The sequence below is a fragment of the Leptinotarsa decemlineata genome, unplaced genomic scaffold (genome assembly GCF_025532065.1).
Source record: "Leptinotarsa decemlineata unplaced genomic scaffold, Ldec_3_MD MMD2_tig00026307_RagTag_RagTag, whole genome shotgun sequence".
Taxonomy (NCBI): domain Eukaryota; kingdom Metazoa; phylum Arthropoda; class Insecta; order Coleoptera; family Chrysomelidae; genus Leptinotarsa; species Leptinotarsa decemlineata.
In genome coordinates, this window is record NW_027412681.1 from 300,738 (window position 1) to 328,325 (window position 27,588).

The following is a 27,588-nucleotide window of genomic DNA, read 5'->3' on the forward strand; positions in this document are numbered from 1 at the left end:
CCAGATTTGGATGTCATACAGATTCTCGTCAAGTAAGACTGTGGAGACGACCTGGAAATAATGAACGTTTGAGACACGTCCAGGAAGTCCACACATACAGAGGTGGTACAGTAATGCTATGGGGCGGAATCATGATCGGCGGCAGAACCGATCTCGTTTTTCCAAATCGCTCCCTCACAGCTCGACAGTACCTCGACACCATTCTTCTACCTATCGTCCGTCCGTTTGCTGGTGCTGTTGGTGAAAACTTCCACCTAATGCACGATAATGCTCGTCCACATGTCGCGCGTCTAGTGACTGACTGGCTCACCAACGAAGGAGTTGATGTATAGCCATGGCCAGCACAATCACCGGACCTGATTCCCATCGAGCATGTGTGGGACATGCTTCAATGAAGAATTACTCCGCATATGGGAAATATTCACACAACGATTCAATTGAGAGAGCTTTTAATCGCTGAATGGGCAGATGTACCTCAACAAGACATTGACAATCTCATTTTGTCGATGCACGATAGATGTAGGGCCGTAATAAACCAGCGTGGAGGCCATACTTTGTACTGATTCCATTTTTTTTGTATTATGATTTTTTTTTCGGGGTGCCAAAGAAGAGCCATATTTTTTGTTAGTTTTGCTTATATGCGCACTCAGTATTTTTGACCATTTAATAAATTTTGTTGTAAGTTACATTCGTTTAATAATCACCCGTCAACTTTTGTTTCCCTAAAGCGATCTAAAAAAAAATTATTGCCATTTTTTAAAATATCCCACACACATATACAACTATATGTATACATAAATATACATTAATCTTCAAATATGGTAAAAGAAATGCAGTGGAAGCAATAATCATCATAACAGTGTATCCCTTTCTAAGAATTCTTCTATGCTATAATATCCCATTCCTAATTAGTTAATAGCTCCTTTATTTGTTTTTTAAATGGTATAATATGCAAATCTTTAATATCTTGAGGCAAGGTATTGCATAATGTTATTCGATTATATGCAAGTGATTCCTTGAATGTCGGTGTTTTATGTTTAAAGATAGTTAATAAATGTCTATTTCGTGTTGCATAGTTATGAACTATTGATTCATCTCTCACATTGGGTACATTATTTTTCACTTGGAGCAGACCTTTATATATATATATATATATATATATATATATATATATGGATACACGGTAACGTTAGCATCTTGTTCTTACAGTAAGCAGGTCTACAGCTATCCCTGGGCGCAATATTGAAGATAGTTCTAATTAATCTTTTCTGAACGATAAAAACACGTTTTGCCCCCGCAGAAGAACCCCACATTAATATATTTTGAGCCATATGTGAGTAAGCCAATGAATAGTACAGTCCTGACACCATCTAAACTAAGCACGTCTCTGATCTGTCATATTTCGAACATTGCTTGATTCAATTTTTTGCAGATGTGATCAATATGGGGCTCCCAAGACAAGGTTTTATCTATAAACATACCAAGGAGTTTGGCTGTTTCCCAGAGTTGGATGTTGTTAAGTTTCACTGTTTTCCTTAATGCGAAGCTTAAATGGACTGTTTTACTTTCATTCAGTTTTAGTTGATTTCTATCACACCAAGAAATCATGTCATCTATGACTGAATTAATGTTGTTTTCTAACTCCTCCGCAGTATTTCTGGAAACCTTGTTTTATATACTTCAGAAGATCATTTATATAGATAGAGAAAAGCAGTGGGCCTAAAATGGACCCCTGTGGTACCCCAAGGATAATATATTGAATATCGTATACTGCATTATTCACAGTCACTACCATTTTCCTATCTTCCATGAAAGATTTTAACCATTCCAGAAGGAATCCTCTAATTCCAATGTAATATAACTAACTTACTAACCATTATGTCACTATTTACTGAATCAAACGCCTTAGCCAAGTCAAATAATATTGAAACTATGTACTTTCCCTTATCGATTTCATTGTAAATAAACTAGAATTTTCTTGCAATAACAGTCTCAACTAAAACCATGTTGTCCACTGAACTTGGTTTTCCTTGTACGTAGACCTCTCCTCAGACTATATAATATAAGAATCTTTAATCTTTGAATTTCGATGTTTTTTTTTTCCAGTCCGACCCCCTCGCATAGTTCCGCGACCACCAACGAAGACCTGCCGACGGCTTGCGGCCGCCCTAGCGACGTTTCGAACTCCAACGTCGGTCCTCAGTCGTCGATGAGCGAGGCGGAAAAGGCCGCCGAAGCCGCCAGGGCGCAGGCATACTTGGCGAGGATCAACGAGGCGAGACTCGAGCAGGCCAAGAAGCAGAACAAGAAGGAGCTGGAGCAGTGCAAGCCGCTGCTGGAGGATCTCGAGTGCCACGACGACGCGTGGCCATTCCTGCTCCCCGTCAACACGAGGCAGTTCCCCACGTACAAGAAGATCATCAAGGAGCCCGTTGATTTGTCGACGATTAAGAACAGGTTGCTCCATCACGTGTGAGTTGATTGAACTTTTATTGAATTCAAGTTGGTTGCGGTTGAGGTGACAAATTAATTCCGTGAAGATTTGAATGTAATCTCTTACATTCAAATCTTCATGTCCCCAACTGAGGTGTATTTCAAGGTTACCAATAGCCTTGACGTGTTAATTTCGAAAATGTTGGTCAAATATTCTTCTTTCCCGTTGTATGCTGTTTGTTACGAATCGTTCGTGACTATTCTATGTATTTCAGGTACACTACGAAGGAGAACTTTAGCGCCGACGTCCGCCAGATGTTCGACAATTGCGAGACGTTCAACGAAGACGACAGTCCCGTCGGCAAGGCCGGGCACAGCTTGCGCGAGTTTTTCGAGGCGCGCTGGAAGGAACTCTGGCCCCCTTCGCCAACCAGCTGAGGATCGTCCGCAGTCGCCGGGAACCCTTGAAACCGAAAAATTGTGCCGCCGAACGAAGACTTTCTGTAGAAAGCGCGTCGCGTACTCTTTTCACAAACGTTTTTTTTTTCAGTGTGTGATACAAAAGGACATTGAGACGTGCGCCGTAGGCTTTTGTCGACGGTGTCTGTCGAATGACCCGATGAGATCGGGGTTAGTTAACTTTTTTTCTATTTTGTTTTCGTTTTGTTTGAGCAAGTCGTCGCGTGAATTGAACGTTGTATTTTTGATAAATTTCACGTTATTGATATATTTTATTTATTTAGGATAGACGAGCCCTTTGCCTAGGCAACTTTTTATACTTTCTATTTATTTTGCGGATGTAATTTGCGGTCTCTTGTCATTCCATCTCGGTAGATCTGCCGTCATGAAAGTACGATTTTGATTACACTGCTGATTTTTCCATAATTATCGTGGCATTAAGACAGTTTTGATTATTTTACTACTTTTGGATATTTCTACAGAAGTCTGGAGAATCTGCAGTGTAAATATGAAGTATTCGTGGCTCCCTCTCTAGGTAAATATACTCGACTTGACGGCATTTGAAATCACGCCCTAGCTGATCGTGTTTTTCTAGCGAATCTGTATAAATTGTAAAAATGACATTTTCATCGCTCAACTCTTAGGCTACGAGAGATATTACTGTTTCATTATCCATTTAAGATGAACAAAGTTCTGACAAACAAAATCTGTATCGAAATAACTGAATGTGTTTGGTAGGCTAGTTCTTTTGCAAATATTGTTGCAGTGCATAGAACTAGGTTATGTATTTGAGTGTAAGATATTTATAATTATATTTGCTTATAAATGTAAATTCGTTTTTTATTTCATGATGTCTGAATGCAACCAAAAATTGGTTTTCGTTGGTTTGGACGCCCTTGAACCTAACAAGGAAGTGGCTAATACTTGGTAGCGTGAAAATTCGATTAGGACCTGAATGAAATACTTGGAAAAGATCAACAGCGGACCACATAAAAATGGAGTGGCTAATGCTTGTTGATGAAAATAACATGAAAGGGACTATAGACCGGTGAAAAATGACTAAGTGGCTAATAGTCCGGTAACGTGTTAGTGACTTGGAAGTGGCTATTGCATCGCTGACGTGAAAATAATTTCGTAGATGCTAGATCACAACAGGAAATAAATTAGGTGTACCAAAGATCAATTAGTGAAAGTTACTTAGGAGTGGCTAATAACTCGGCGACGGGAAAATAAAAGCGCCTAATAGGGAGTGGCTAATAACTCGGCGTCGGAAAAATAAGAGCGCCTAATAGGGAGTGGCTAATAACTTGGCGACGGGAAAATAAGAGCGCCTAATAGGGAGTGGCTAATAACTTGGCGACGGGAAAATAAGAGCGCCTAATAGGGAGTGGCTAATAACTCGCCAACGGGAAAATGAGAGCGCCTAATAACCCGGCGACGAGAAAATAACATGGGAGTGCCTGATGCTCACGGGCGACGTAAAAATACCTCGGGAGTGGTTAATACTAAGTGATGTGAATATAACTTGACTCTAGCTGATGAGTCGTGATAATAAGTGACTTGAGAATGGCAATGAATTAGCAATATGACACAACTTGAAAGTGGATAATGCCCGGCGATAAAAATTAGTAACTTGGAGCTGGCTAATATACCGGCGAAGTAGAAATAATGAAATGGCTGATGACTCTTTAAATGGAGTAGTTGTTACGGCTTTGATCTGAGTAAGTACATTGAAATTGGCTAATGCCCGCTGACGTGAAAATAACGTGGGAGCAAGGCCGTAGCGAAAAGAAAAACCAGGGGGGGAGGGAATCAAAATTTTCCCAATCCCACCAGCAAAATTTCCCAACTTTCAAAAAAATGAAAGCCGAGGGATTAGTTACTACTATAATATATTAATTTTCTTACTTAGCTATCTAAAGATTGGCTGAATGATTATGCCCGTTAGGGTATGCACAAACAAAAATAAATTGTGGTAATTATAAAAATAATAATGGGAATTATTCTACTTTGGACCAAGGTCCTTGTTCTTCCACCATATATAAGAATATTCAATACAATTGAAAGGAAACAACACTTAAATAATATTGTGCTACTTGCTTCTTTTCTCTCATTATAATTTTTATTCATTTTTTTACTATTTTTTTCCCATTTTCTTCACGTCCCAAAATTTCCCAACTTTTTCCCAAGTCGAAAAAGCAGGGGGGGAATGCTCCCACCCATGGCGACGCCCCTGCGAGGGAGTGTTTGATGAATGACGAATTGAAAATAAGTTCCGAAGTGAAGTATGTAAGTAAGTATGTAGTAAGTGAAGTATGAGTGGTTAATATGTCAACAACGAGGAAATAAATAACGGGAGTGACTCCCACCACGACAACGTGAAAAATAAATGACTTGGGAGTGGCTGATATTCCTACGACGTGAAAATGGGAATTGAAAAGAACTAGTGAGTGGCTAACGACCAGCGACATGAAAATACATTTTATGTCTGGATGGCGAGTTCAAAATAACTTGGGAGTGGCCAATGCCCCGGGACGTGAAAACTTGATTGGACGCCGACGTGAAAAAACAACTTGGGAATAGTGCGACCAAAAATTAAATAATTTGGGCTAATGTCCGGTGAAATGCACATAATTTGAAAATGATAATGCATGGCGACATGAAAATTACTATGGAGTTGATTCCCGACAATGTGAAAATAAATAACTGAGCAGTGGTTAATAACAGTGACGTAAAATTAGCTTGGGAGTATCTGCTTCCTTGACGACATGAAAATAACTTGAGTCAACAATGCTTAGCGACGTAAAAACTTAGGAGTGACTAATGCAACACTAAAATAAATAACTGCGAAGTGAAGGTAATTTGGAAATGTCAATAGATGGCGGCGTAAGAATAATTAGGGAACAAATACCCCAGCGGCGAAAATTAACAACTTGAGATTGACTAATGAGTAACTTGGGGGTGGCTAATGCATAGCGACATGAAAAAAAGTAATTCAAGAATGACTAATGACTTTCGAGTGGCTAACGCCCAGATGCGTGAAACTAGAAAATGGGGGATTACCGGCAACGGGAAAATATACTTGGGGTAGCTAATGATTCGCGACGTGAAAATAACTTTGGAATGGCTATAAATCGATGTAAAATAACTTCGAAATGGCGAATGTGACATCTGAATATTTTCTCTCGACGTCTGTTGAAGGAAAATTTCTTGAGAGTGGCTCATGACCCTGATCAGCACAGATTTTAATATGCTAAACAAAAAAAATCTGTGATAAACTCTTTACTGCCAACAACTGTATATAATTTTTTTTATATAGGTAACTATAGTTCATATAATCTATGAGTAATTCAACGTTTGACTGTACAACTGAAAAAAACTAATTTTTCTTCATAGGTGGGGAAGTGGACTTTATCGCACAATTGAAGAAATAGTTTACGTGACTCGTGAGGAAAGTAAATTTCACAGTTCAACCGACTCATCCATCAAATGATCAATAAAGTACCGCAAGAAAAATTAATTTGTCTCACTTGTGCAAAAATAAGTACACAAAGTAATTTTACAGAAAAAATGGCACAAAAATACATACAATACTTTAAAATACAAAAATGCCAAAAATAATACTAAGACTTAAAATACAATTATGAAAACAACTTGGATGTTGTGGGTGCAACTTGGAAGAAAGTCAATGTAAAGAGAAAAACAAGGCCGAGTGTCAAGAAGGATCTTTATCCTAGTAAATTTTGTGACAAGTGTCTTCAGAGACAAGTGAGGTTTGAGAAATAATTTTTCATTGTTATTTTTTTTTTGTAAAACTACCAAGAAGCAACTTGAAATAGAAAAAGTATCCGTTTGCATGTAGATTACTTATTAGGACAAGACTTTTGGTTATAATTGTCTCGCTCACCCCTAATGAGTAATAATAGAAACAAAAAACATAAATATATCACAAGGATAAAAATTTGCTAACCTTCATTCTACTAATATACCAAATATACGATCTGTACTCCATTCACGAGGTACATTCGTAAGAGACCAGATCTTCACCAATAAAAAATACTGCCGAGGCTTCGTAATCCATTTTTGAATTTTCTCTGTTGAAAAAGCTGCAAATTTCTGCTCTGGACAAAAACATGATTTCACACACACTGCTGTCGTATTTAGTTGAATTAAACTAACAAAATAATTTTTACAAATATATACAAATCTACAATGTTGAAATGAAACGAATTTAGTCTTGAAAATCAGGAATATGCTTAGAGTTTCTCAAGCATTGGCAAGCCGAGTGATTCTGGAATTTCTATATCTTCTAGGCAAATGACTGAAGGATTGAATGGAAATCGTATAGGAAATTGGTACTTGACGTCCATTAGAAGAGTCTGAAAAATAAAATTTTATGTTCATTAAAATATTATACATTCGAAATATAATTTAGGTATAGTCTATCCATTCACAATTGGAACGGCAATAAAAATAAGAGTACAGTCATAAACATTTCTTGCCTGTGGCCCCTAGTCGCCCAGATAGTTAGTAAACGTGGTATCAAATGTAGTTAAGGAATAAAGGCGCGGCTAGGTGGACTGGCTGAATACTAATTTCTTGTCCGTTTCACAATATTTCGTTATCAGTGCCGTGTGTTCGTGGGGTTAGGTGAGGTAGTGAGTGGTTTTGCAAACCACCACAAACAAAGGTATTACTGGCGACCATAAAACAATGTAATTTCAAAAAAGAGTATATTATTGATTCGATGTGTGGAACACGTGGTCATATTCTCTTACGTTTGCCTCCATACTATTGTGTGTTCAATCCAATTGAAATGGTTTGGGCCACAATGAAAGAAAGCTTGCGGAAATGTAATCAGTCACCGACTTTGAATGCTGTAGTGCTTGACAATATAAGGCGAGTGGTGAATGAAGTAGGTAATAGTGATGTGTGGAAGAACTGTGTGGCCCACGTTGTAAAAGAAGAGAACAAATATTATCTGCAAAGTTCCATAAATCCGATCATTATTCAACCCGATGATGACTCCATCTCATCCGAATATAGCGAAGAAGAATTTTGATTTTTCTAAGCAATTTTGTTGGCCTCTATTATTTTCTAAATATATGTGTGACGAGAATTCGGTGTGATTATTTGTGTTTTCATTGTATTTTAGAGTTTTCGACTCGGAAATCAACTACCTTGAATTTCGAAGTTTTTCATGATTACCCATGGTGGAAAAATTTAGTTGAGATAACTTTTTCATGGGGTAATCAATTGCTATGATTGTAAGAATAAGTAACTGAAAAACTACCACTGAAAAATAATATGCCGACGCCTATGTCGAGGCGGGAATTCCTTCTCTCTGTGCTGTTCCAATTGGTATTGGAAATACTATATCAACTGAGTAACTACCATCATCACCATCATCATTATCAGTTCCTGAGACGCAACGATAATTATTTATTGTAAAATGGTTACGGGATGACTCCTCGATGAAATATAAAGAAAAAGTTCGGGTGTAAACTGATCACCAGTTGGACAAAAACGAACAAAATTATCGAGGAAAGTTGAAACCCGCGCTCATTTTCCAAAAATGTCGACTCACCTGCTGGGCCTGCGCACTGGGCCTCTCCTGCAGCTTGGCCTGCACCAGCCTGATAAAAGATGCCGGCACCCTCTGCTCGAACTCGTCTACCGGCGTGTATAGATTGAGGATCTTGCAGATCTGGAGAGGCGTCAAAGCGCTGCACATCTCGCAGATGCTGGCAACGTCTTCATCTGTCTTCCTTGCTTGCAGCAAGTGAGCAGCCTGGATAATCGGCTGGAGCGTAGCTTGAATCGCGTTTTCCTGCAACAGAAAACAAAAACGACATAACTTACATCAGTTTCTAGTTCGCTGAATACTCACGTCCAAGTTCTTCTCTCTCGTCCACATCTCGAAGTGGGACAGGTTGTGCCTGATCTGGAAGCCTTTGGACCAATGGCAGAGTTCCTTCCGCAGCAGCAGGTTGTTCAAGCTAGACGCGCAGATGAAGTAGAAGACTTGCTTGAAGATTTGCGATATCACTTCTGGATCGACGCCGTAGAAAGTTAAGATCTACAGGGAAATTCGGAAATTATGATGGTGGCAGGATGTTTCAGACTCCTTACCTTGTGGTGATTGGTCAGTTCTTGAAGCAAGGCTGTCGTGGGTTTTTGTCCGCCCACTGGACTGCCCAGGTTGCTCGAAGAGCTGCCCATCCTCCCCCTGAAGCCGCCAGGTTTGCTGCCGCTTATCCCAGGTATCTCTTCATGTTCCAGAATGGCGGGTACGATGAACGGCTGGACTTTCTCTTCCAAGGTCGTTATGACCGCTGACGACAAGAATTCAGTTAGAGTTTTCTCTGCTATGCAAAACACAGACACCGTTCTTACCTTGGTAAATCCAAACAGCAGTGTCGGAGAATATTTGTCGGTACTCGGAAAGGTCAAAGTTCCTCAAACACTGCTCGTTTTGTTTTGGGGTGTTTTTCTTCTGGAACGCTTCATCGCCGCTGTATTGCTTCATGTTGTGTATCAGTCTGGAGGAAGATACAATGAATGTTGTAACAATTTGAAGAATTAACTGTCTCAAACATATTTATTTTCAACAATATTTCACTATCACAAACTAATTTATTTAAAACACTTAGCAACTAACGCTTAATTTATTTTCACTATTTGAATTCCTTGTTTAACCGCTCGATTAACTTTCTGAACTCAACTGCCCTCTTTGGACGAGAAGCCTGCCTTATATATCGGTAACGATCGTTCTAGAATTCTATAGTGTTTCGGTACTCAACTAGAGTTTAATCGGCGGTTGCCGACTGCATTCTTTCGCGGTGAATCAGTATTTATTTGATGAATCGGCTGGCGTATGGGTCAGGAATAGCTTCATCGTTACAATATATCAAGATTAGGTGCTGATCCATATATGAGGTGGCCGTCTATGCAAGACATTATGTTTTGAAGTGAAATTTGAAAGTAGACAGGTTCCTGAACAGTGTTAGAAGCTATTCCAACATTGAAAACCCGAGTTTATGCGTCGATATGCGTCAAATATGATTGAAGACACAAGTAAATATTCACGAAGACAGCTGGAGAGAAGCGTCTTATTGAAAAGAACTAGGCTGATACCTTTTTTTCTTATATTTAAACGCATACATACCTTAAAGTATTCGAAAGCCAAAGAGTTGTAGTTTCAAAGTCTGAATGCCTTTTTCTGATGAGTTTCTTCACTGTATTCCCGAACGCAGAGAGTAGAGTCCTAACCTTGTCCTCGTCATTGATGTAGTCCGTGTGTCGGATGCACATGAAAATTATATACGCCGGCAAACCCGGTAAAAGTGCGACCGCAGTTCTTGGTTTCAACTCTGAAAAAGCAGAAGGATTTTCAACACTGTTGGACTTGAACCCCTTGAAAACAATTTTGAACACCAGAATTGGAGCATTATCTCGCGACGCGCGTTTTGCTAACCAAGTTAGCTTCATTCAGTTTTAGTAATCTTCTGATAAAGCAGAGATCCTGTCAAAGTCAGATTATTCATATGGACATGTCGATAAATCTATGGAAAATCTTGGGGTTTGGAACCCAAACGATTCCAATCAATGTATGTGATGGTTGGCCCTCAGTTTTCCTGAAATTTGACATCAAAACTTGGTCATAGTATATGCTTCTGAGCTATAAACACTCTCAAGTCTCTGGCTCTACCTCAGATCATGGTATTCAAACATATGTATACATGCTATCACATAATATACTGCAAGTAGACTAGAATTATTTAAATATGGTTCCATTTGTTTAATTGCTTTGTTGAGACTTGAATTCACACTTTCCATATGTGTCTCCCACTTTAGATCCTCGTCCAAATGGGTACCTGAAAACTCAACTCCTGCTAAAGAACGATATCGTGTATCCAGAAGTGTTTCTATGCTTGGCTTCTCTAGTAAAGAAATTTTTCAATGACTGACACGAGCTAGTCATTAAAACTGGGCACAAATACTACTTTCTTGCTATAAATCAAGAGGAGAGTATACGAATTTGGTCCCACGTTGGGCGCCAAAGCTCTCATTCGGACTTCATCTACAGAAATACTGTATCCCTGTTCAACAAGTGTCACTGTAGACTAACTTAGTTACGCTTGGATAGGAGATACTTCAAGCATAGCAATGAAAGAAGGAATAGAGTTTACTTGAAAGTTTTATTAGGGTTTTGCGTTCCTAACATTGAAATTAATGGAGAAATAAGAGTAACAACTAATCAATATCGAATTGAACCATGATGGCCACTCGCGCCAGCGAAACGTCAGGAAGAATTTCCAAAAATCTACGGCTTTCAAACTCGAAAAACAGTCACACCAATTTAGTTTTGTTTGCCGCATTATAAATTGTATAACTGATTCGCTTTCGTCTTCCTGATATTTTGTTTGTGATTCATATTACTCGCACGAGTCGGAGCAAGTTTCCTGCATGTGAGATAAAAACCAAAACATATCTAAAGATATGTTTGACAGGGTGTTGCCAAATTCCTGTTCTAATTAGTATGTATGTAAATCTGAATTTATTTACCATTTTATTGGTTTTGGAAAAAAAACTATTTTGCTTAAAATTTCATATATATGAAAATAATCGAAATTATTTAAACTCACCTACAACCAATTGCTTCATGATAGCGTTCTCGTCCCCGCTCCTGAACGCAAACATGCCCGAGTACTCCCTCTCCTTTTTCCTTATGGTGGCCGCCGTTCTCGTCGGCTGCGTCCTCGCCTCGCTCTCCTCTATGACGACGACGTCGCTCGTCAAGTCGAACCCGGCCTCTTTGAGTTTCTTCGTGAGCGCCTTCAGCTGCTTTTTGAGCTTGCGCGTCGCTTCGTTCAGCTGGTCGTTCCTGTCGTGCAGCTCGAGATTTTCCGCCGTGAGTCGCGTGATTTCGGCTTGCATGAACGCCTCGTTCTGCGAGCGCGGAGTAGTCGTCAGATTGGCCGCGAGGATGCGCTGCTGGCGCTCATTGTCCTCTCGCAGCTTCTCGATCTCCAGCTTGTACTCTCGCTCGTGGGCCTTGTACTTGGTCTTCTCGTCTTGAAGCTCGAGCTCCAGCTGCTTGTTGATCGTCTTCTGCGTCTCGTATGCCTGCGCGAGCTCCCCGTCTTCGTTTATGTATTCGCCTGTCAAGGTAGAGTCAGGGTTCGGGGATAACGGGAGGAAGAAATCATAAATAACTCGTGCAAAATTATAAAAAAACGAACATGCCAGATAGAAGGCTCACCTGTTCTTGTTTTGTTGTTGAATATCGACTTCATGTTGTTGGTCTGGGCTGCCAAGACGCCCTTCAGTTGTACGATTTCTTCGCTCCTTCTGTCGAGTTCGTCTTGGAGGGCTGCTAATTGCTCCTGAAGTTTTGACGTACCGGTGCCTGTGAAAGAAACGACCACATACAAAAAATTGATATATAAAATAAATTCTACAATAGCAAACTTGTCATAATCAACATATCCAGATCACTAAGCTTAAGGATTTAGTGGAGAATATGTAATCTCAGGACTAGTACTAGAGTCACCAAGATTTAGCCAAAGGTGGGTTAAAGGGCACGACAGGAGTAACGGTAATCACCGACTCTTTAACCAAGGAAGCGGCTGAACTACTCTACAGAGACAGGTGTCATATCCAGTTTGAACGTTCCGAGTAGTATTACGCAAATTATCTGGGCTGAGTATAAAATAAAAATCGAAATGAATATATCCCCAAAATTGAGTTGGAATATTCTTGAAGAGACTTTTTGGACGCTTTTCTGATTCCAATAGAGGCGCTTCAATAACAAAAAAGGGAATACTTTCCGAAATTTTTCACGCGGTGAACTTTTCGGTTTGTCGTTTATTACATTTGAGCAGATTATCTGTTGATTCAGATTGAGGAAAGTTGAAAATCTAGAAAATACCAAAAAACAAGTTGGAATATGTTTTGTATATTTCCTATTATTATTATTCATCTTCCGTTAGAGTAAAACGATTGAAAAAATCCATTCTGCCACATGCCTTTTGGACTTCAAAACGACCCATCTGATTTACAAAGAGTCACCAGTCGCGAAATATGTTTTCTAGAAGCCTAAATCATATAATCTTCAATATAATTCAGCAATGGGGAATGTTCCTCAATTTGGGTTATTACAACAAATGCAAGTTTGAACAAAATAAAGTTGAGTTTAATTCATGAGTTTTTCAAATTCACTTCGAGAAGTATTCAAATTGATGTTTCAAATGTTGGGTTTTAATTTTTAAAGGGATTTGTTTCTAATTCACATATTGGCAACAGCGCCTATATCAAGTTGAAATAATTTATACGTACCTAGATATTCTACTTTAAAAAAGGAAAATTATCTTTATAAATCAACAATCAAGGCAAAATATAAATTATAGTTCAATACCATCTCCACAAGCCACATAAACAACAGTTGTTTTGTTATTTATTTATATAGAGGAAGATAGGTTAGGTGCACAAAATGTCATATGTTACAGAATGTCTCGGAACATAAGTAAACAGAACAGCATGCCTCTGAAATATATCATCTTTGTTTGTTTCATACAGGTAACAGATTCATTGTCCTTTATTAGCTATAACCGATGTTGCCAAATGGTGAAATAGAAACGAATCCCTTTGAATGTTGAATGCATTATTTCATTTCTCTTTTTTAAGTATTTAAATAATTTTTTAAAGAAAATGGTTGAAATGATAAGTTTAAAATGCCTTGTTTTAGAGCTCTTTTATGAAAACTACTTGATTTTCGTCAGGAGGAACATTCCCCATTATGTGAATACATAATAAAATTAACGAAACATTTTCACAACAGGAATTGCAGTCATATTATTAGCAAGTGTAGCATTTTTAAAGCACTTTCAGGAAGTGATTGGGGTCGAAAAATTGAGCGAAGAGAATTCAGATGATTCCACTGGACTATCAGACGCATATATACATAAAACAGAATAACAACCTATTCAAGAAATTGGAAAGTGGAAAAAACCGGAAATACAAAACGGTAGCATATCTATAAAGCATAAAAAGTAATTTAAACATAATTGTGTACTAATAATACGAAAACGAGAGTAGGTATCTTAAATATCTAGTGAAACGCCTTACAAGCACAAACACATGAAACAATTCCCGAAACTCACCCTCACTGATGCTGTTCCTCAGCTCGAGCAGCTGTGACTTGAGCTGCGAGTTGCAGAGTTCCAACTCCGAAATTTTGACTGCGCTTTCAGCTTCGCTCCGAGCCCTTTCCGTTTTCGGCGACATGTCGATCTCGTCTAGACGTTTCTGCATGCGGACCTTCTCTCTTTCAACTTCTGAGAGCTTGTGCTGCAGCTTGAGGACCAGCCCGACGTCGACTTTGGATTCTGGTTCATGTTTCGTGTTGGTGTCACTAGTGCTGGTCGTGCTTGGGGTTTGGCTCTCGCTAGTGGCTGAAATCGAAGCAAAAGTTTGGAGTTTTATTTTTTTTATCAGTGCTGTAAGAAGCTGAAGTATTGTTACGTTCATGGCGAACTAACTACGTGATCTAGGGGATGAACCGCCACTGGCATTGCTGAGCATCTAGCTAAAGGGCCGGTTCATAGAACTGGACAAAAATAGAGCCGACTTTAGACGAAGGGACACCTGAGATAAGTGGTATTCTTCGACGTCATTGTGCAGAAATTAATTTTGGTCGGTCTCCGGTTAGTTCGATAAGGTGGTTCATTCTCGACTCGAATGAAATAAAGTCACAAAACAGACATTTCAAGTATTCAATTGATATTGAAAACCAGTGACGACCTTGTTACCTTAAATATCTACATACTATAGAACTTTTGACAACACGTCGAGTGATCCGTTGAAGCCTTCACCATGGGTTTTGTTCTCCTTATAACACAGGCGTGATAGCTACTACCGGTAGTTTAAACTGAGGCTAAGTGACTTCTATCTTCTTCATTATTACTTTCACTTGTCACACTATTGTCAGTATACTAAAGTTTTATATAACATTTCCAAATTCATTTCATTTACGTAAAGCTTTCAATATTCACTTCAATCAAAGGCATATTATTCTATGAAGCTTTTTACTCACTTTATCAAAAGAAGTCCATCCAATATTAATTGTCAATTAGGTTACTATACCATAGATGAAATTAGTACATGTTTACTTTATCGGTTCCTCGGAATTGAGATATGATAAGGCAGATAAGACATTATTAATGAGCGTGTAATCTTTGAATAATTTTGTCATAATTCATCAAAACATTTTTGTTAATAGTACTCAATACTAATTTATTTACAAAACACAACATATAATTTGTTTTTGCTGATGAATGGAGTTTTTGTTTACATATCTGTATGTGTTTATTTTCTGTGTCCAAGCGCTCGTTCCTTAGATTTTATGTTCCATTGGGAACTATATAGTTGCGTTGAAGGAATTTGAATAATAAAGAAATAAGTTTAGTTGCTCTTCACCTCGTTTCCTTATAATGAATGTGTCTTAAACGTGGTGCAACCAGTAACAGTGCCTTTAAAGATAAGTGTCAGAACTTACTCTCGTGAATACTAAATCCGTTGCCTCACCATCTCTGATAATATCTACCACAGGTTTAGATTAAACTTCAGGCATAAAACTTGTAGCCCGAGGCTAACAAACTCAGGAAATAGTTCAACACAGTGATGAAGAATAATAAAGAAGTCCAAGTGCAACTGCGAATGCCCTATTATGACAACTTGGGAAACAGAAATTTGAGTCAAAGTAATAAAAATTTTTAATACCGAATAGGTATTCATAGGTTGAAAACTTGCAAATACGAAACAATTAATTTCAGAAGGATATCCAATATTCAATACTTAATCTAAAAATCATTCACGCCGGTTAGGGGCCGGGTGAACCGAAAAAACTTTAGAATCATACAAAACAGATAGTGCATTTATTGATTAAAAAAGTTTAGAGAGTTTTTAAGTGCATTAATCGAAGCTGGACAATGATAGTCTAGATTTTAAGAGATCAATAGAAGCATTTGATGACGCAGACTATAAATGTTCATTTTAAAATGAAAATTCATTTCATTGAAATTATAGAAGTAGCAAGAGAGTTCTTGAGGAATCTCATCTACATATCTGTGTAATATTCATCATTGTGTAGACAATGTTTACAGAGCTTTATCAGAATCTGACATAAATCATTACTATATGTTATAGGATGTTTCGGAAAACCATGGAGAAATAGGAGGTAGCGGTCGATGTTTTTGAAAGACGGCAACTCTGTTGCGGTCTTTCAAAAAGAAAAGAATAATGAAAAACCCTTTTTAGAGATGTATTCGGTTTCTCTTCAGGAACCCCGAATTACAAAAAAAAAATAGCGACTGTGAACCCACTTCACAAACCCTACAACTATGCAACTATAAATAAAACAAACCGACTCACCTTCGTTCTTCCAATCGATATTCTCCAACTTCTCCCTGGTCGAACTATTGCTAGTAGTTGACCTCACCGAACCGTAGCCATGATCTTCGGGCAGGTCGCTGTTCATCATGGTCTCCTCCAACCCGAAAATGCTGCTGATATCGCTGACATTCCTCTTGTGCGCTCCCTGGTGGCCCTGGACCGCGTTCATCGCCATCTTCAGCTCCTCGTAGTGCTGCTCTAGGATGTGGTGATCGTTGAGCAGGCGCTGATACGCCTCCCTGTCGCTGTCCGCTTCGTTCAGCATCATCATCTTCTCCTCCGCGAGGCGCACCTTGAGGTTCTCCTCTGCGCCCTTCTCGTTTGTCCTGACGATTTCATTGATGTTCTCCAACTCTTGTCGCAACTTCGCGGTCTCTTGCGCCCACATCTCACGCTGCTCCTCGGTTTCCTTTCGGAAGCGTTCGCGCTCCTCTAGTAAGTCCATCTTCTCGTCGCCCTCGATCTTGAGTCGTTCTTCCAAGCCGACGATAGATTTGTTTTTCTCGATGATCAGGTTGTTCAGATTCTTGATTTCGATTTCCATCGCTCGGAACGACTGCATTTTTGTTCTGAAAATGTTTTGTTTGCATTCTAAGGGACTGTCATACTCGGTAATGAAATTCCGATCAACTTAAGGGGAATACAGGATAAAACGAGGTTTAGAAATAAGGTAAAGTAATCTTGTGAGGGACTATTACAGTGTGGATAAATTCTACCAAGATACCACAAGAATTTAGCTATCATTGAGCATAGCCTAGATGAATTTTGTGATAATTTCAACTAAGTGCAACTAACTGTAATAATAGTTATGAAAGTCCATTTTCATTTTATCCTACTAGTATCATTCTTGAGACAAAAGTATAATTTGAATTGAATTGAAACTCTCTGCTTCACTTGGCCAGAGAGCTATTGCAACCTGTAGGTATAGGTCAAAGGTGTATGGTGTATGGAGCCTAGGAATGTGGCGATACTGGTGAATTTTGAAAGGCGTCTGAAATTCTTTTTGCAGTCCAGGCATTCAGGACTGAAACATCCTTGATATTCGAGTATTGAGTTCTTTCTCGCTCCGATAGATGGCGTCGTCTTCGCAAGGGGAGATGTTATCGCCCTCACTCAGTCCTTCAAGAGCAATCCAGCAATACATTTTTTGTTTTCAAACTGAGGACATGTGTGAACCTTATAGTGAGGGTAGAACCGCAGTGGCAAAACAAAGACGTCGTATCTCAGTGCCACAGACGCCAGTACTTTAGACACTTGCAAAGGTGCTGCCACGGAACGACACGTTGCGTGAAGTGCGAAGAGCAGCACCGATCAAGAGATTGCGAAAAGACAGTTAAACACGCCCGCAAAGTGCGCAATTCACAGGGGACACATCCTGCCAATTAAAGGGGCTGTAAAATGTTCCCAAAACCTAGGCAAGCGCCGTTCTCAAGAAATGCTAGGACCAGCCAGCCACAGAACCAGCGGCCAAGGAACAAGCTCGCGGCCTGACCCCAGAAGAAAAGAGTAAATAGGGTGTACGAATATTAGCTCATTCCTCATGGAGATCAACATGGGAAATTGCTAAGGTTCATTTGGGAGATTTTTGCCAATTTCAAGGTCACGCGGTAGTAGATGAACTATGCCGAAAAGCAATGAAGTACATCGTTTTCCGTGCGTTTTCGATCGTTTTCCGTGCGTTTTCGATCATTTTCCGTGCATTTTCGATCGTTTTCCGTGCGTTTTCGAACGTTTTCCATGCGTTTTCGATCGTTTTCCATGCGTTTCCGACCGTTTTTCGTACGTAACCATCACATACTTGACCAACTGCGCTACGAAAGCGCTACACAAAAAGCGTTACGCGAAAACGCATGAAAAACGGTCGAAAACGCACGGAAAACGATCGAAAACGCACGAAAAACGGTCAAAAACGCACGGGAAAGGCATGGAAAACGATCGAAAACGCACGGAAAACGATCGAAAACGCATGGAAAACGATCGAAAACGCACGGAAAACGATCGACAACGCACGGAAAACGATCGAAAATGCATGGAAAACGGTCGAAAACGCACGGAAAACGATCGAAAACGCATGGAAAACGATCGAAAACTCACAGAAAACGATCGAAAACGCACGGAAAACGATCGAAAACGCACGAAAAACGGTCAAAAACGCACGGGAAACGCATGGAAAACGATCGAAAACGCACGGAAAACGATCGAAAACGCATGGAAAACGATCGAAAACGCACGGAAAACGATCGAAAACGCATGGAAAACGATCGAAAACGCACGGAAAACGATCGACAACGCACGGAAAACGATCGAAAACTCACAGAAAACGATCGAAAATGCACGGAAAACGATCGAAAACGCACGGAAAACGATCGAAAATGCATGGAAAACGGTCGAAAACGCAAAGAAAACGATCGAAAACGCATGGAAAACGATCGAAAACGCACGGAAAACGATCGAAAACGCACGTAAAACGATGTACTTCATTGCTTTTCGGCATAGTTAATCTACTACCGCGTGACCTTGAAATGGACAGAAATCTCCCAAATGAACCTTAGCAATTTCCCATGTTAATCTCCATAAGGAATGGGCTAGAACTCCTAAGCTTATTTACTGAAAAGAACCCCACCGAAGGCGCAAGTAACCGGAGGAAATATCAATGACTTGAAAAATATTCTCGACAGGCTCACGAGCGAGCAGAAAATAATCGCTCAAGCGCCGTTATCTGCCCTGCTACAGGAACCCGGAGAACGGTAATGGCAGCAAAATGGATTTCGGATAGTCTGATGATCTTGGAATACCAACGGCATTGCAGTTAAATTAGCATTCATTCAGTATGTATCTGTAAAGTATGTTTTCTATTGATTTTTGTATCAATATACTTCATCTAACAGAGATTACACTGCCAAGCCGTGTTAGTTAGGGCCATAGTTGATATAACTGAGCTAATAACACATAATTCATTATTTCTAAGGCGATAAAAGTTCTCCGAGTCAGCCAGTATATTTATATAATCGACTGTAGTACAGGATGACCCAGAAACTAACTTACATACTTACTTCATTTCGAGGACTTCGTTCTGGTAATTCCTAAGCTCATTGTTCGTCTTGTTGAGTTCGTCGATCTTCTGCTGCAAGCTGATGATCTTGTTCTCCAAGCCCTTATTTAGGGTCTTGACGTGTTCGATGGATCTTGCTTCGATCCTCAACTTCTTATACTGCTTCCTCGCCAGGTACCTCCTGATAGCCGATTGACAGATAACAATTTTTCTTTGCCTTGCCTTGAACTCTCTACGGGCCAAACAGCCTCTTACGTGTTTCTGGATCATTATTGCCTGCAAAAATATGTGACCAATCAAGTTTTTTTGGGCACATGTATTTTTTTCAATAAGCGTTTGTAAAAGAATGTTGGTGACATCATTTCAACGCATGAATGAGAAGAAACAATTGATATATTTGCTACAATCTGTACTTTCATAACTCACCGCCGCATTGCACCTCAACTGCTGGAACCTCAACCTAGCCAAATATCCTCTCGCGCGCGTCTGCAGACCAGTGACGCACTTCTTCAGCCTGACGAACCGCACCCGCTTCATCCACCCGCGCACGTACCGCTGTATCGTCTTGGCGCTGCGCTCCCTCCTCAGACTCTCGGCCAGCCGCCTCGCCAACAAGCCCCTTCCGTACTGCTGCACCAACATAGCCGACCTCCGCACCTTCAGATAACGTTTCCGAGCCACAAACATCCTCACGGTCTTCTGCATTATGACGCAGCATGCTCTGCGCTTGTCCGCGCGCAGCTTCTCCAGGTATGCCACTTGCCCGGCGCGGAAGAAGATCTTCGTCTTGCCAAACTGGTACACGTCAGGATTCCGGATACACTTGTCGAGGATGTTTTCGCACGTCTTGCGCATGTCGTTCCTGTCCACGTCTTGGAACTTGCACAGCACCCTGTAGCGGTAGAAGAAGTCCACGTAGGTCCATCTGCTCGGGAAGCCGGCCGAAGAGAGTCGAATGGTCTCGATGACGCCGCAGGCGCGGAGTTGTTGGACCGCGCGTTTGGGGTTGTATTCGAACGCGGTTTTCGAGTCGTTTGGCTTGATGCATCGCACATAGTGGGGGGTGGTGGCGTTGAGGGTGGACATGAGCATGTTGAGCGAATCTCTGAACTAAAAAAAAAGTTAAAAACTGGTCAGTGTTATTGAGAATGAGTGAAGCTGATCACTCCATACAAAAACAAACTTCAGCTCAGGATCAAAGATGTTATTGAATTGATCACCCCATGAAATACCAACCACTGAAATATTTAAAAACATGTAATGCTTGAAACCGAAAACTCACTTGCGAACAAACCGATTTCTTGTGCGTCTTCTGCGACATCACTGCCGGCTTGGCGGCCACAATCTTCAACTTCGTTCCGGCCGGCGCCAATTTCTGCGACTCGGAAGCAAACAACCGCTTCACCAAGTGGTTTTTGCTAGCCTTGACGACGTTTATCTGCTCTTCGATAACCGTGTCGCGGTTCTTCTCTAGAAATCCGTTGCTCTCGTACTGAACCTTGTCGGCGAAGTGGTTGACGACGAAGGACGACGAACCGAAACGTCCTTTGGAGAAGTGAGAGTACTTGGCGCACTTCGTGTACAGTTTCTCCGTCCAGGACGCGTCCGAACCTCGGGGCATCTGCAGATAACGAAGATATAAGAAAGTCTAAGTTTCGGAGGGACTTACCTTGCACTCCTCGTCCAGCAGATCTAGCACCCCTAGTTTGGCTTCTATCAAATCGATGCAAGGCTGATTATCGTAAAACTCAATCATTTTCCACTCGATGCCCTCCCTGATGTACTCCTCTTGCTCTAGCTTGAACACGTGCAGGTTGAACTGCTGCTGCAGCTTTTCGTTGGCGTAATTTATGCAAAATTGTTCGAAAGAATTTGTTTCGAATGTTTCGAAACCGTAAATATCTAATACTCCCACAAATCTGTGCTTGACAGAGTCGGATTCCAACGATCTGCGGTGGAAAATCGAAAGGTTAGTTTGAATGTGCTTGACGATGTTTCTTGGTGAATATTAGAGTTTCGAACCTCCATTGTCTAGAAAATGTGTTGACAGATTGGAAATCTTGTCCAGATTCATACTCCCAATCATTCAACAGCTACAAGGAAAAACCTCCCTTTCGTGAAGAATTTGATGCACTTTGTTGAATTACTGGAGGTAACTGGAGTCATAGTACACCAAATTCATCTTCGAAGAAGCACTTCAGATCTTACAAAGGAAGATGTGGACGAAGATTTGGAAACGAGGTTACTAGGATGCTATTTCCAGCTGAGAAATGAGTTATTAGTGGAAGACGATGAACTGATTAGATCGCCACTTTCACCGGTTGTTATCAACATATTCATGGACTGATTGGAAATGCTGACTTTTGAAGACGACCACAGTCTAGTTGAATTACTTTGAAGACTCCTTCATAGAATGAATCTATGCAGACACGGAACAAGGAAGTAAGGAAGTGCACAGTGAACGGATGTTTCTAAACGAGATGCTGAAGAGGACCGACATATTGTGTATAAACACGATACACCCACTACCAATGTACCAAGAAAGGGAAAGAGTCAAATTGATCATGCACCTGATCTCTGTAGCAACAGAAATCTTCAACAGAATGGTTACTCCTAAAAGATGGTGCAACAGACCCGCATGGAAGAGAAACCACCCCAACCAGTGATATCCCTTCTTAGCGGTGAAAGTGGAAATTGGTGCGTGAAGAAAGAACGTCTGTTGTCGCGGAAATTCTGACAGTCCCACCTGCGCAATGAAGACCAGTCCTGCGTCCTTTGTCAACACCTTTTTTAGACAATAATGACAGTGCTAAACCTTCAACATTCAATGAATAGTTAGTTTTTGGCCCCACGTTGGGCGCCGCTGGATTCTCACCTGTTAATGACGAGAACGATCCAGTTGAACAGCGCAGCGTAGATGTGCTTCGCCAGGGCGTCTCTAGAAGATGTCGCTTCCTCTATCGACATCGGTTTCATGTAAACGTCTCGCACCGACACCAGTTTCTTTATGCACAGCCACTGCCGCATTTCTTCTCCATCAATTTCCAGGAGCTCCGAGAGGATTTTCATGTGTTCATCTTCTGGCTGAAAAACAACTCTGGATCATTACCACTACGCGCGTGTAACGCAGAGAGTATTTACCCTTATCAGACACCCCTCTTGATCCTGTTCGTTTTCGGTTTCAATGACGCATTCGAAGAATCTGATGTTGCCGAGATGGAGAACGGAAGCGAGGATTTTGAACATGTCCGTTTGTTCTTTCTCGGAGAAACCGAGCAGGTTGAGAGCATTGACTGTTTCTTCAAAGTCCCTAGAATCGTTGACGCCCGAAACGTCGGGGCTCTCACCTTGGTTCAAGTAGTGGAATTTGTTTTGGTGGTCTGAAAGGGCAAAATATATACTGAATTGGTTCGTGAACAAGGGCAAGGTGGAAAAGGCGATGGAAAAAATAGAAAAAACAACAGTTCGAAGGCAAAACTTATTTTAATCAAGAGGCTATTGCCTGGCAGCAAAAAATCACTCATTACAATGAACCCTTGAGGGTATAATAGATTCTAACAATCCAATGGTGGATCGCAGAAGAGCAAGTCGCTTGCTGTGATCATTACAGGAACAAATCACGTTATTTCCTTACCTAAATGCAGATATGGTAGCCGTTGCCTAGCCGAGCAAATCTGATAGAAAATGTGGTAGTTCCTTTCGTCTGGCGCTTGGAACACCACCCTCGACTTCTCCAATAGGTAAGTCCGCATCGAAGCTCCGTTAATATTGTATTGTTTATTAAACTGCAGCTCTATGAATTTGCCGAACCTTGAGCTGTTGTCATTCCTTGTCGTCTTAGCGTTGCCGATGGCCTGAGAAAAGAAAAATAAAGGGTATCCCGTAACACCTTCTCGTTAGTTCACCGTCTCACCTCCATGATGGGGCTGCTGGCCAGCACCCTCTTCTCGATCTGAGTCTCCGTATCACTGCCACCAACAGTAGCGAAGTACCTCATGGTGTATTTCGCAGATACGGTTTTTCCAGCTCCGCTCTCTCCAGAAACAATGATGCTCTGGTCGCGTTGTTCTCTTTCGAGTTTCACGTAAGCCTCTTCAGCCACGGCGAAGATGTGCGGGTCCAGGTTGCCGAGAGCTTGGCCTCGGTACGTCTGAATCGTGTCGATGTCTGCAAATAATAATAACTACATTATTCCAAGGGTATAAACTCTCCCAGCTAGAGATGAGTAGGCCTGAGCTTTATTCAGGGTTTATTGACCGAGGTCTGCAGGTTTTATGCCCGACCTTTCGCTAATAATTGCGGTGGCATCTCAAAGACTTTGATTGTTCTGGCAACGCGTATTACACTGCAAGTGTATGTCATCATCTATCGCAGTTGTGGACGAAAAGTCACAAAACCTGCAGGCCACGGTCAACAACTCGTGGCGACCTATAACAAAATGGCTTCTCAGCCAAGTTAGTGGAACACGCATTTGCATTCAGAAAAGGATAGGAGATTAATAAAAAGACGCTGTTGCAAGCAATACTAACCTGAAAGGATCAGAAAAATACAATTCAAGTTTACAGAACCTTCGAAAAAATAAAAACACCAAACAGTGAATTGAAAAAGTGCGTTTATGAAAAAACTTGTGACTCTCGCAAGTGTAACAAGAGATCATAAAACACAAAAGAAAAATGGAAACAAAAACATCTGTTGCAAATTTTAAATAATTTCATCACAACTTTAAATTTTTGTTTATAAGCTAGGGTTCAAGGGTGTTGAGATCTGCCATGAACTACCATGCAACACACACGTGTGAATAGGGTCGATTAAGCTAGTAAACTGAATTGGAACGGATGAAAAGATGCCGTAGCTGACAAGGGAAACGAATATGAAGATGATTATACGTATCTAGCAAGTCTTGGATACTGGAAGATTAGATTGAACTCAAACAAAAAGGATATCTCTACGAAAATAAGAAGTCATGTTTCGTGACCATGACCCGTAACGGTAATCTGTTACCCGTAACGATAATGTGTTACCCGTAACGGTCAATTGTTACCCGTAACGGTAATGTGTTACGGGCCACGGATCATAAAACATGAGTAACCAAAATTTGTTATCCTTAGGGTTATCTCATCAAGTATATTTTATAAGGTAATCATTTCCTTCATCCCAATCTCATATGGATTATAAACGAAGGAAAAAAGAAAATTGGATCTGTTTGTCAAAACGAATCTAATGCAACAACACCGTTGTTAAAGTATACTGGGTTCCCAATATTTACACGCGGGTTTGTTGCAGTGCGTGTTTTCGAGAGTATAGTATTTTCACTTCACACTGTCCTCATGAAAGCACTAAAAGCGATGTTGCCAGACTGACAAAGCTAACACACCAATTTCATATTTAGACTCCCAAAGGATGGGTGGTACTGTAAGAGATATAATGATCTCAATGTCTCCATAACGTCTATGTTATTATGAAGATACATATATTCTACATAACATAATTTTTTATTGAATAAATCAGGGAGAAACATGTATCACCACCTTACAGAAACACCAATTATATATAATGCCAGTATAAACTCATCGTAAAACATTATGAGTAACAGTGTTCTTTCTCTGCTATATATTGTTGCATTTTAATGGCGATAGCCATAACCGATGACACTTAAGTCCTTTAAAAATACTTTTTGAATGCTTCAAGTGCTTCTTGAGCGAGTATGAATATACGAATGAAATGAAATCATTCAAATAGACTTTACGAAATCTGTCTACTAATTCAATCGGGACAGTGGTCACTAGTTTATGAAAAACGGTTGGAGCATTATTCAGGCTAAAAGGTAGCCGAATAAATTCCGAACATAGCTAGGAAAACTTAATTCATGATCTATTTTCACTTAACTTTCAGTGTATTGTCTAACAATTAGAAAAAAAGCAAAGAAGAATTTATTGTGAAAACTCACTCTTAATAAAAGTAATTTTTGTGTAGGAAATATTAGTTTTTACTGTCTTTTCTACATCTGCATGAAGTTCTCCATTACAATTTTGATTTTCTCAGAGTTTAAAAATCGAAAAGAATTCGTTAGAACATTTGTTTGAAGGTGGTGAACAATGTTTCATGTTAATACGAAGGAAGGTCTCGAGAAGGAACTAGGCATTATCAGAAATGGTTTTCAACAGAATGGTTACTCCAAAGTGATGGTGCCATCACAACCAGTACTTGCACTTCCCTATATCAGAGGATTGTCGGAAAGGATAAGAAGAATTGGGTACAAGTACAATATCAGAACCTGCTTCAGGGAACACTATCCGTAGCAGCCTCACGAAAACCAGGCCACAAAACGCGGACTGCGATTCCAACTGCATTTACCGGATACCCTGTGAGTGAGGAAAATCCTATATCGGCGAAACTGAGAGGTCAGTGAAAGTCCGCATTGCAGACCACAAGAAACACACACACTGAGAAACCAGCAAATCGGGAATAGCAGAGCATATTTGGTTTCATCAAGCGGTTCCAGGCTGAGATCATCCACAAGGAAGAACAGTGGTTCAGCAACGCATTTAGCCAAACTAGCGTAGATATACGCAACATATGGAAACCCATAATCAAGAGGAAAACGGCCAACTCTCGCTAAACCGGTGAAGCGTAGAGAGGGAAGAGAGGATAGGTGAAAGCGCTTGAATGACTTATAGTCATCTCTCGGAGGAATGAGTCCAGTCATCACCCGAAGACGATTGTGGATACTAACAATTGAAACGTTGTTCTCGTATCATATTTAATTGCAATTTCAGTTTAGGATTTTTTTGCTTGATATAGTTGTTATTTTTAGCTATTTTCTTTAATTTTATTGATTCTTTGAGGGATTTCAACCATTTTATATCATATAAGACAATGGAAGGCAGAAGTAATGAAATTCGCTAGTACATGCTTGGTTGATGGCCTTATGAGCACAGGTGATGAGGAGCTGTACAAGTGGAAGAAGAAGAACAAATTTTGAATCACTATAAATGTTTTTTCGCTCGGAGGTGAAATGTTTTTTAGTTTATCGTCCTAAATATGTTATTAACTTTGCATATTGGCCTACTGCACCGAAGGGAAGCAAAGACCATAAAAAAAAAGAAGAAGAACTTTGCATATGTACGAATGCAGTGAAGGTCCAAGGTATTCAATTTCACGATTGAACTAACAGAAACTGCTGACGTATTCCGTCTGGGAGAGCCAAATTTCCCACAAATTGCCAATGCAAAATTGTTCGAAAGTCACAATAACGAAGAGAACAATAGTTGAATTTAAAGTTTCTCAGACCAATATCGAACGCGAGTAGTGTATATAATGACTCGTTCACGAATAATTTTCAGGAAAGAAAGTAAATTATTAGACACGAAAAATAAACGATCGTAAAATGAACGCTCCCATAATTACCAACAGAGGACATAAAACGCAAGTTTATTTCAAAATGAACGTTTCGTAAAAGGCATGGAGAACGATAAAAATATACTAGAGAATGATGAAGGGATATACGAGTAGGTTTCTAAAGTTCATTAGTTGTTTTTCAATTCCTCATTCGACATACATACACGTTTTTATCGCTATCAATCACCTAGATTTAATTGGATCAAGTTAAAGCGATTAAATTTCGTAAACCAATACTAATCAACGTAATGACTCATAGTAGATACGATTTTATAACAATTTTCACTTCAATTAATTTGTTTTGAATCGATTTGATTAATACCTAGTGAATCAAAGAATATATGAAGACAGCGATGATCAAAATTGAAGCAGACCTACATCTCCAACAAAACGAGCAGATTCGAATCCCATTGATAATCAGTTTTATGCTACAGCAGTTAGTAATTGTAGGATTTCAAATGACTCTTTTCAAATCGGTCACTGCACTGATGGTGTTTTTGATCCATCTAATAATATTTCAATGACAGTACACAAGCACTACAGGCGCACTGAGAGCGGTGCCAGTGTCTGTGCCAAGTCACTTGAATTCGCGTTCGCGTCTCCAATCAGGCAGATGGCTCTTTTCTGGTTGGAATCCTCCTCAGGAGGATGTACAATGGGTCACATGTGGCCTAAATGCTGTGGGCTTACACTCACCCTCCCTACTCTACAGATACAGACAGAGAACACCAACAAACTTATCGAAGCACAAAGCGGAATAGTCTTACCTGGTTTGGAAACATTTATTTTTT

At 40.2% G+C, this 27,588-nt stretch overlaps 2 protein-coding genes across 2 annotated transcripts in view; one reads left to right on the forward strand and one right to left on the reverse strand.

Annotated features, from left to right (window-relative positions):
• The window catches only part of tou (bromodomain adjacent to zinc finger domain 2B toutatis), a 94,883-nt gene extending 91,159 nt beyond the window's left edge, over nucleotides 1-3,724 (forward strand). The window contains 2 exon segments of the mRNA XM_074181326.1: nucleotides 2,107-2,472; nucleotides 2,709-3,724. Coding sequence (XP_074037427.1) covers nucleotides 2,107-2,472; nucleotides 2,709-2,871 — 529 coding nt within the window. The 3' untranslated portion in view covers nucleotides 2,872-3,724.
• Nucleotides 3,725-6,159: 2,435 nt separating this feature from the next.
• The window catches only part of didum (dilute class unconventional myosin), a 52,597-nt gene continuing 31,168 nt past the window's right edge, over nucleotides 6,160-27,588 (reverse strand). The window contains exons 3-20 of the mRNA XM_074181327.1: nucleotides 23,313-23,566; nucleotides 23,034-23,253; nucleotides 22,541-22,779; nucleotides 22,275-22,483; nucleotides 21,069-21,348; nucleotides 20,682-21,020; nucleotides 19,826-20,509; nucleotides 19,401-19,675; nucleotides 16,327-16,916; nucleotides 14,058-14,348; nucleotides 12,158-12,304; nucleotides 11,541-12,056; nucleotides 10,061-10,265; nucleotides 9,289-9,434; nucleotides 9,025-9,227; nucleotides 8,783-8,971; nucleotides 8,480-8,722; nucleotides 6,160-7,271 (exon numbers count right to left, since the gene is read on the reverse strand). Of these exons, the coding sequence (XP_074037428.1) occupies nucleotides 7,149-7,271; nucleotides 8,480-8,722; nucleotides 8,783-8,971; nucleotides 9,025-9,227; nucleotides 9,289-9,434; nucleotides 10,061-10,265; nucleotides 11,541-12,056; nucleotides 12,158-12,304; nucleotides 14,058-14,348; nucleotides 16,327-16,916; nucleotides 19,401-19,675; nucleotides 19,826-20,509; nucleotides 20,682-21,020; nucleotides 21,069-21,348; nucleotides 22,275-22,483; nucleotides 22,541-22,779; nucleotides 23,034-23,253; nucleotides 23,313-23,566 (5,153 nt within the window). The 3' untranslated portion in view covers nucleotides 6,160-7,148. The remainder of the gene's footprint in view (nucleotides 7,272-8,479; nucleotides 8,723-8,782; nucleotides 8,972-9,024; nucleotides 9,228-9,288; nucleotides 9,435-10,060; nucleotides 10,266-11,540; nucleotides 12,057-12,157; nucleotides 12,305-14,057; nucleotides 14,349-16,326; nucleotides 16,917-19,400; nucleotides 19,676-19,825; nucleotides 20,510-20,681; nucleotides 21,021-21,068; nucleotides 21,349-22,274; nucleotides 22,484-22,540; nucleotides 22,780-23,033; nucleotides 23,254-23,312; nucleotides 23,567-27,588) is intronic.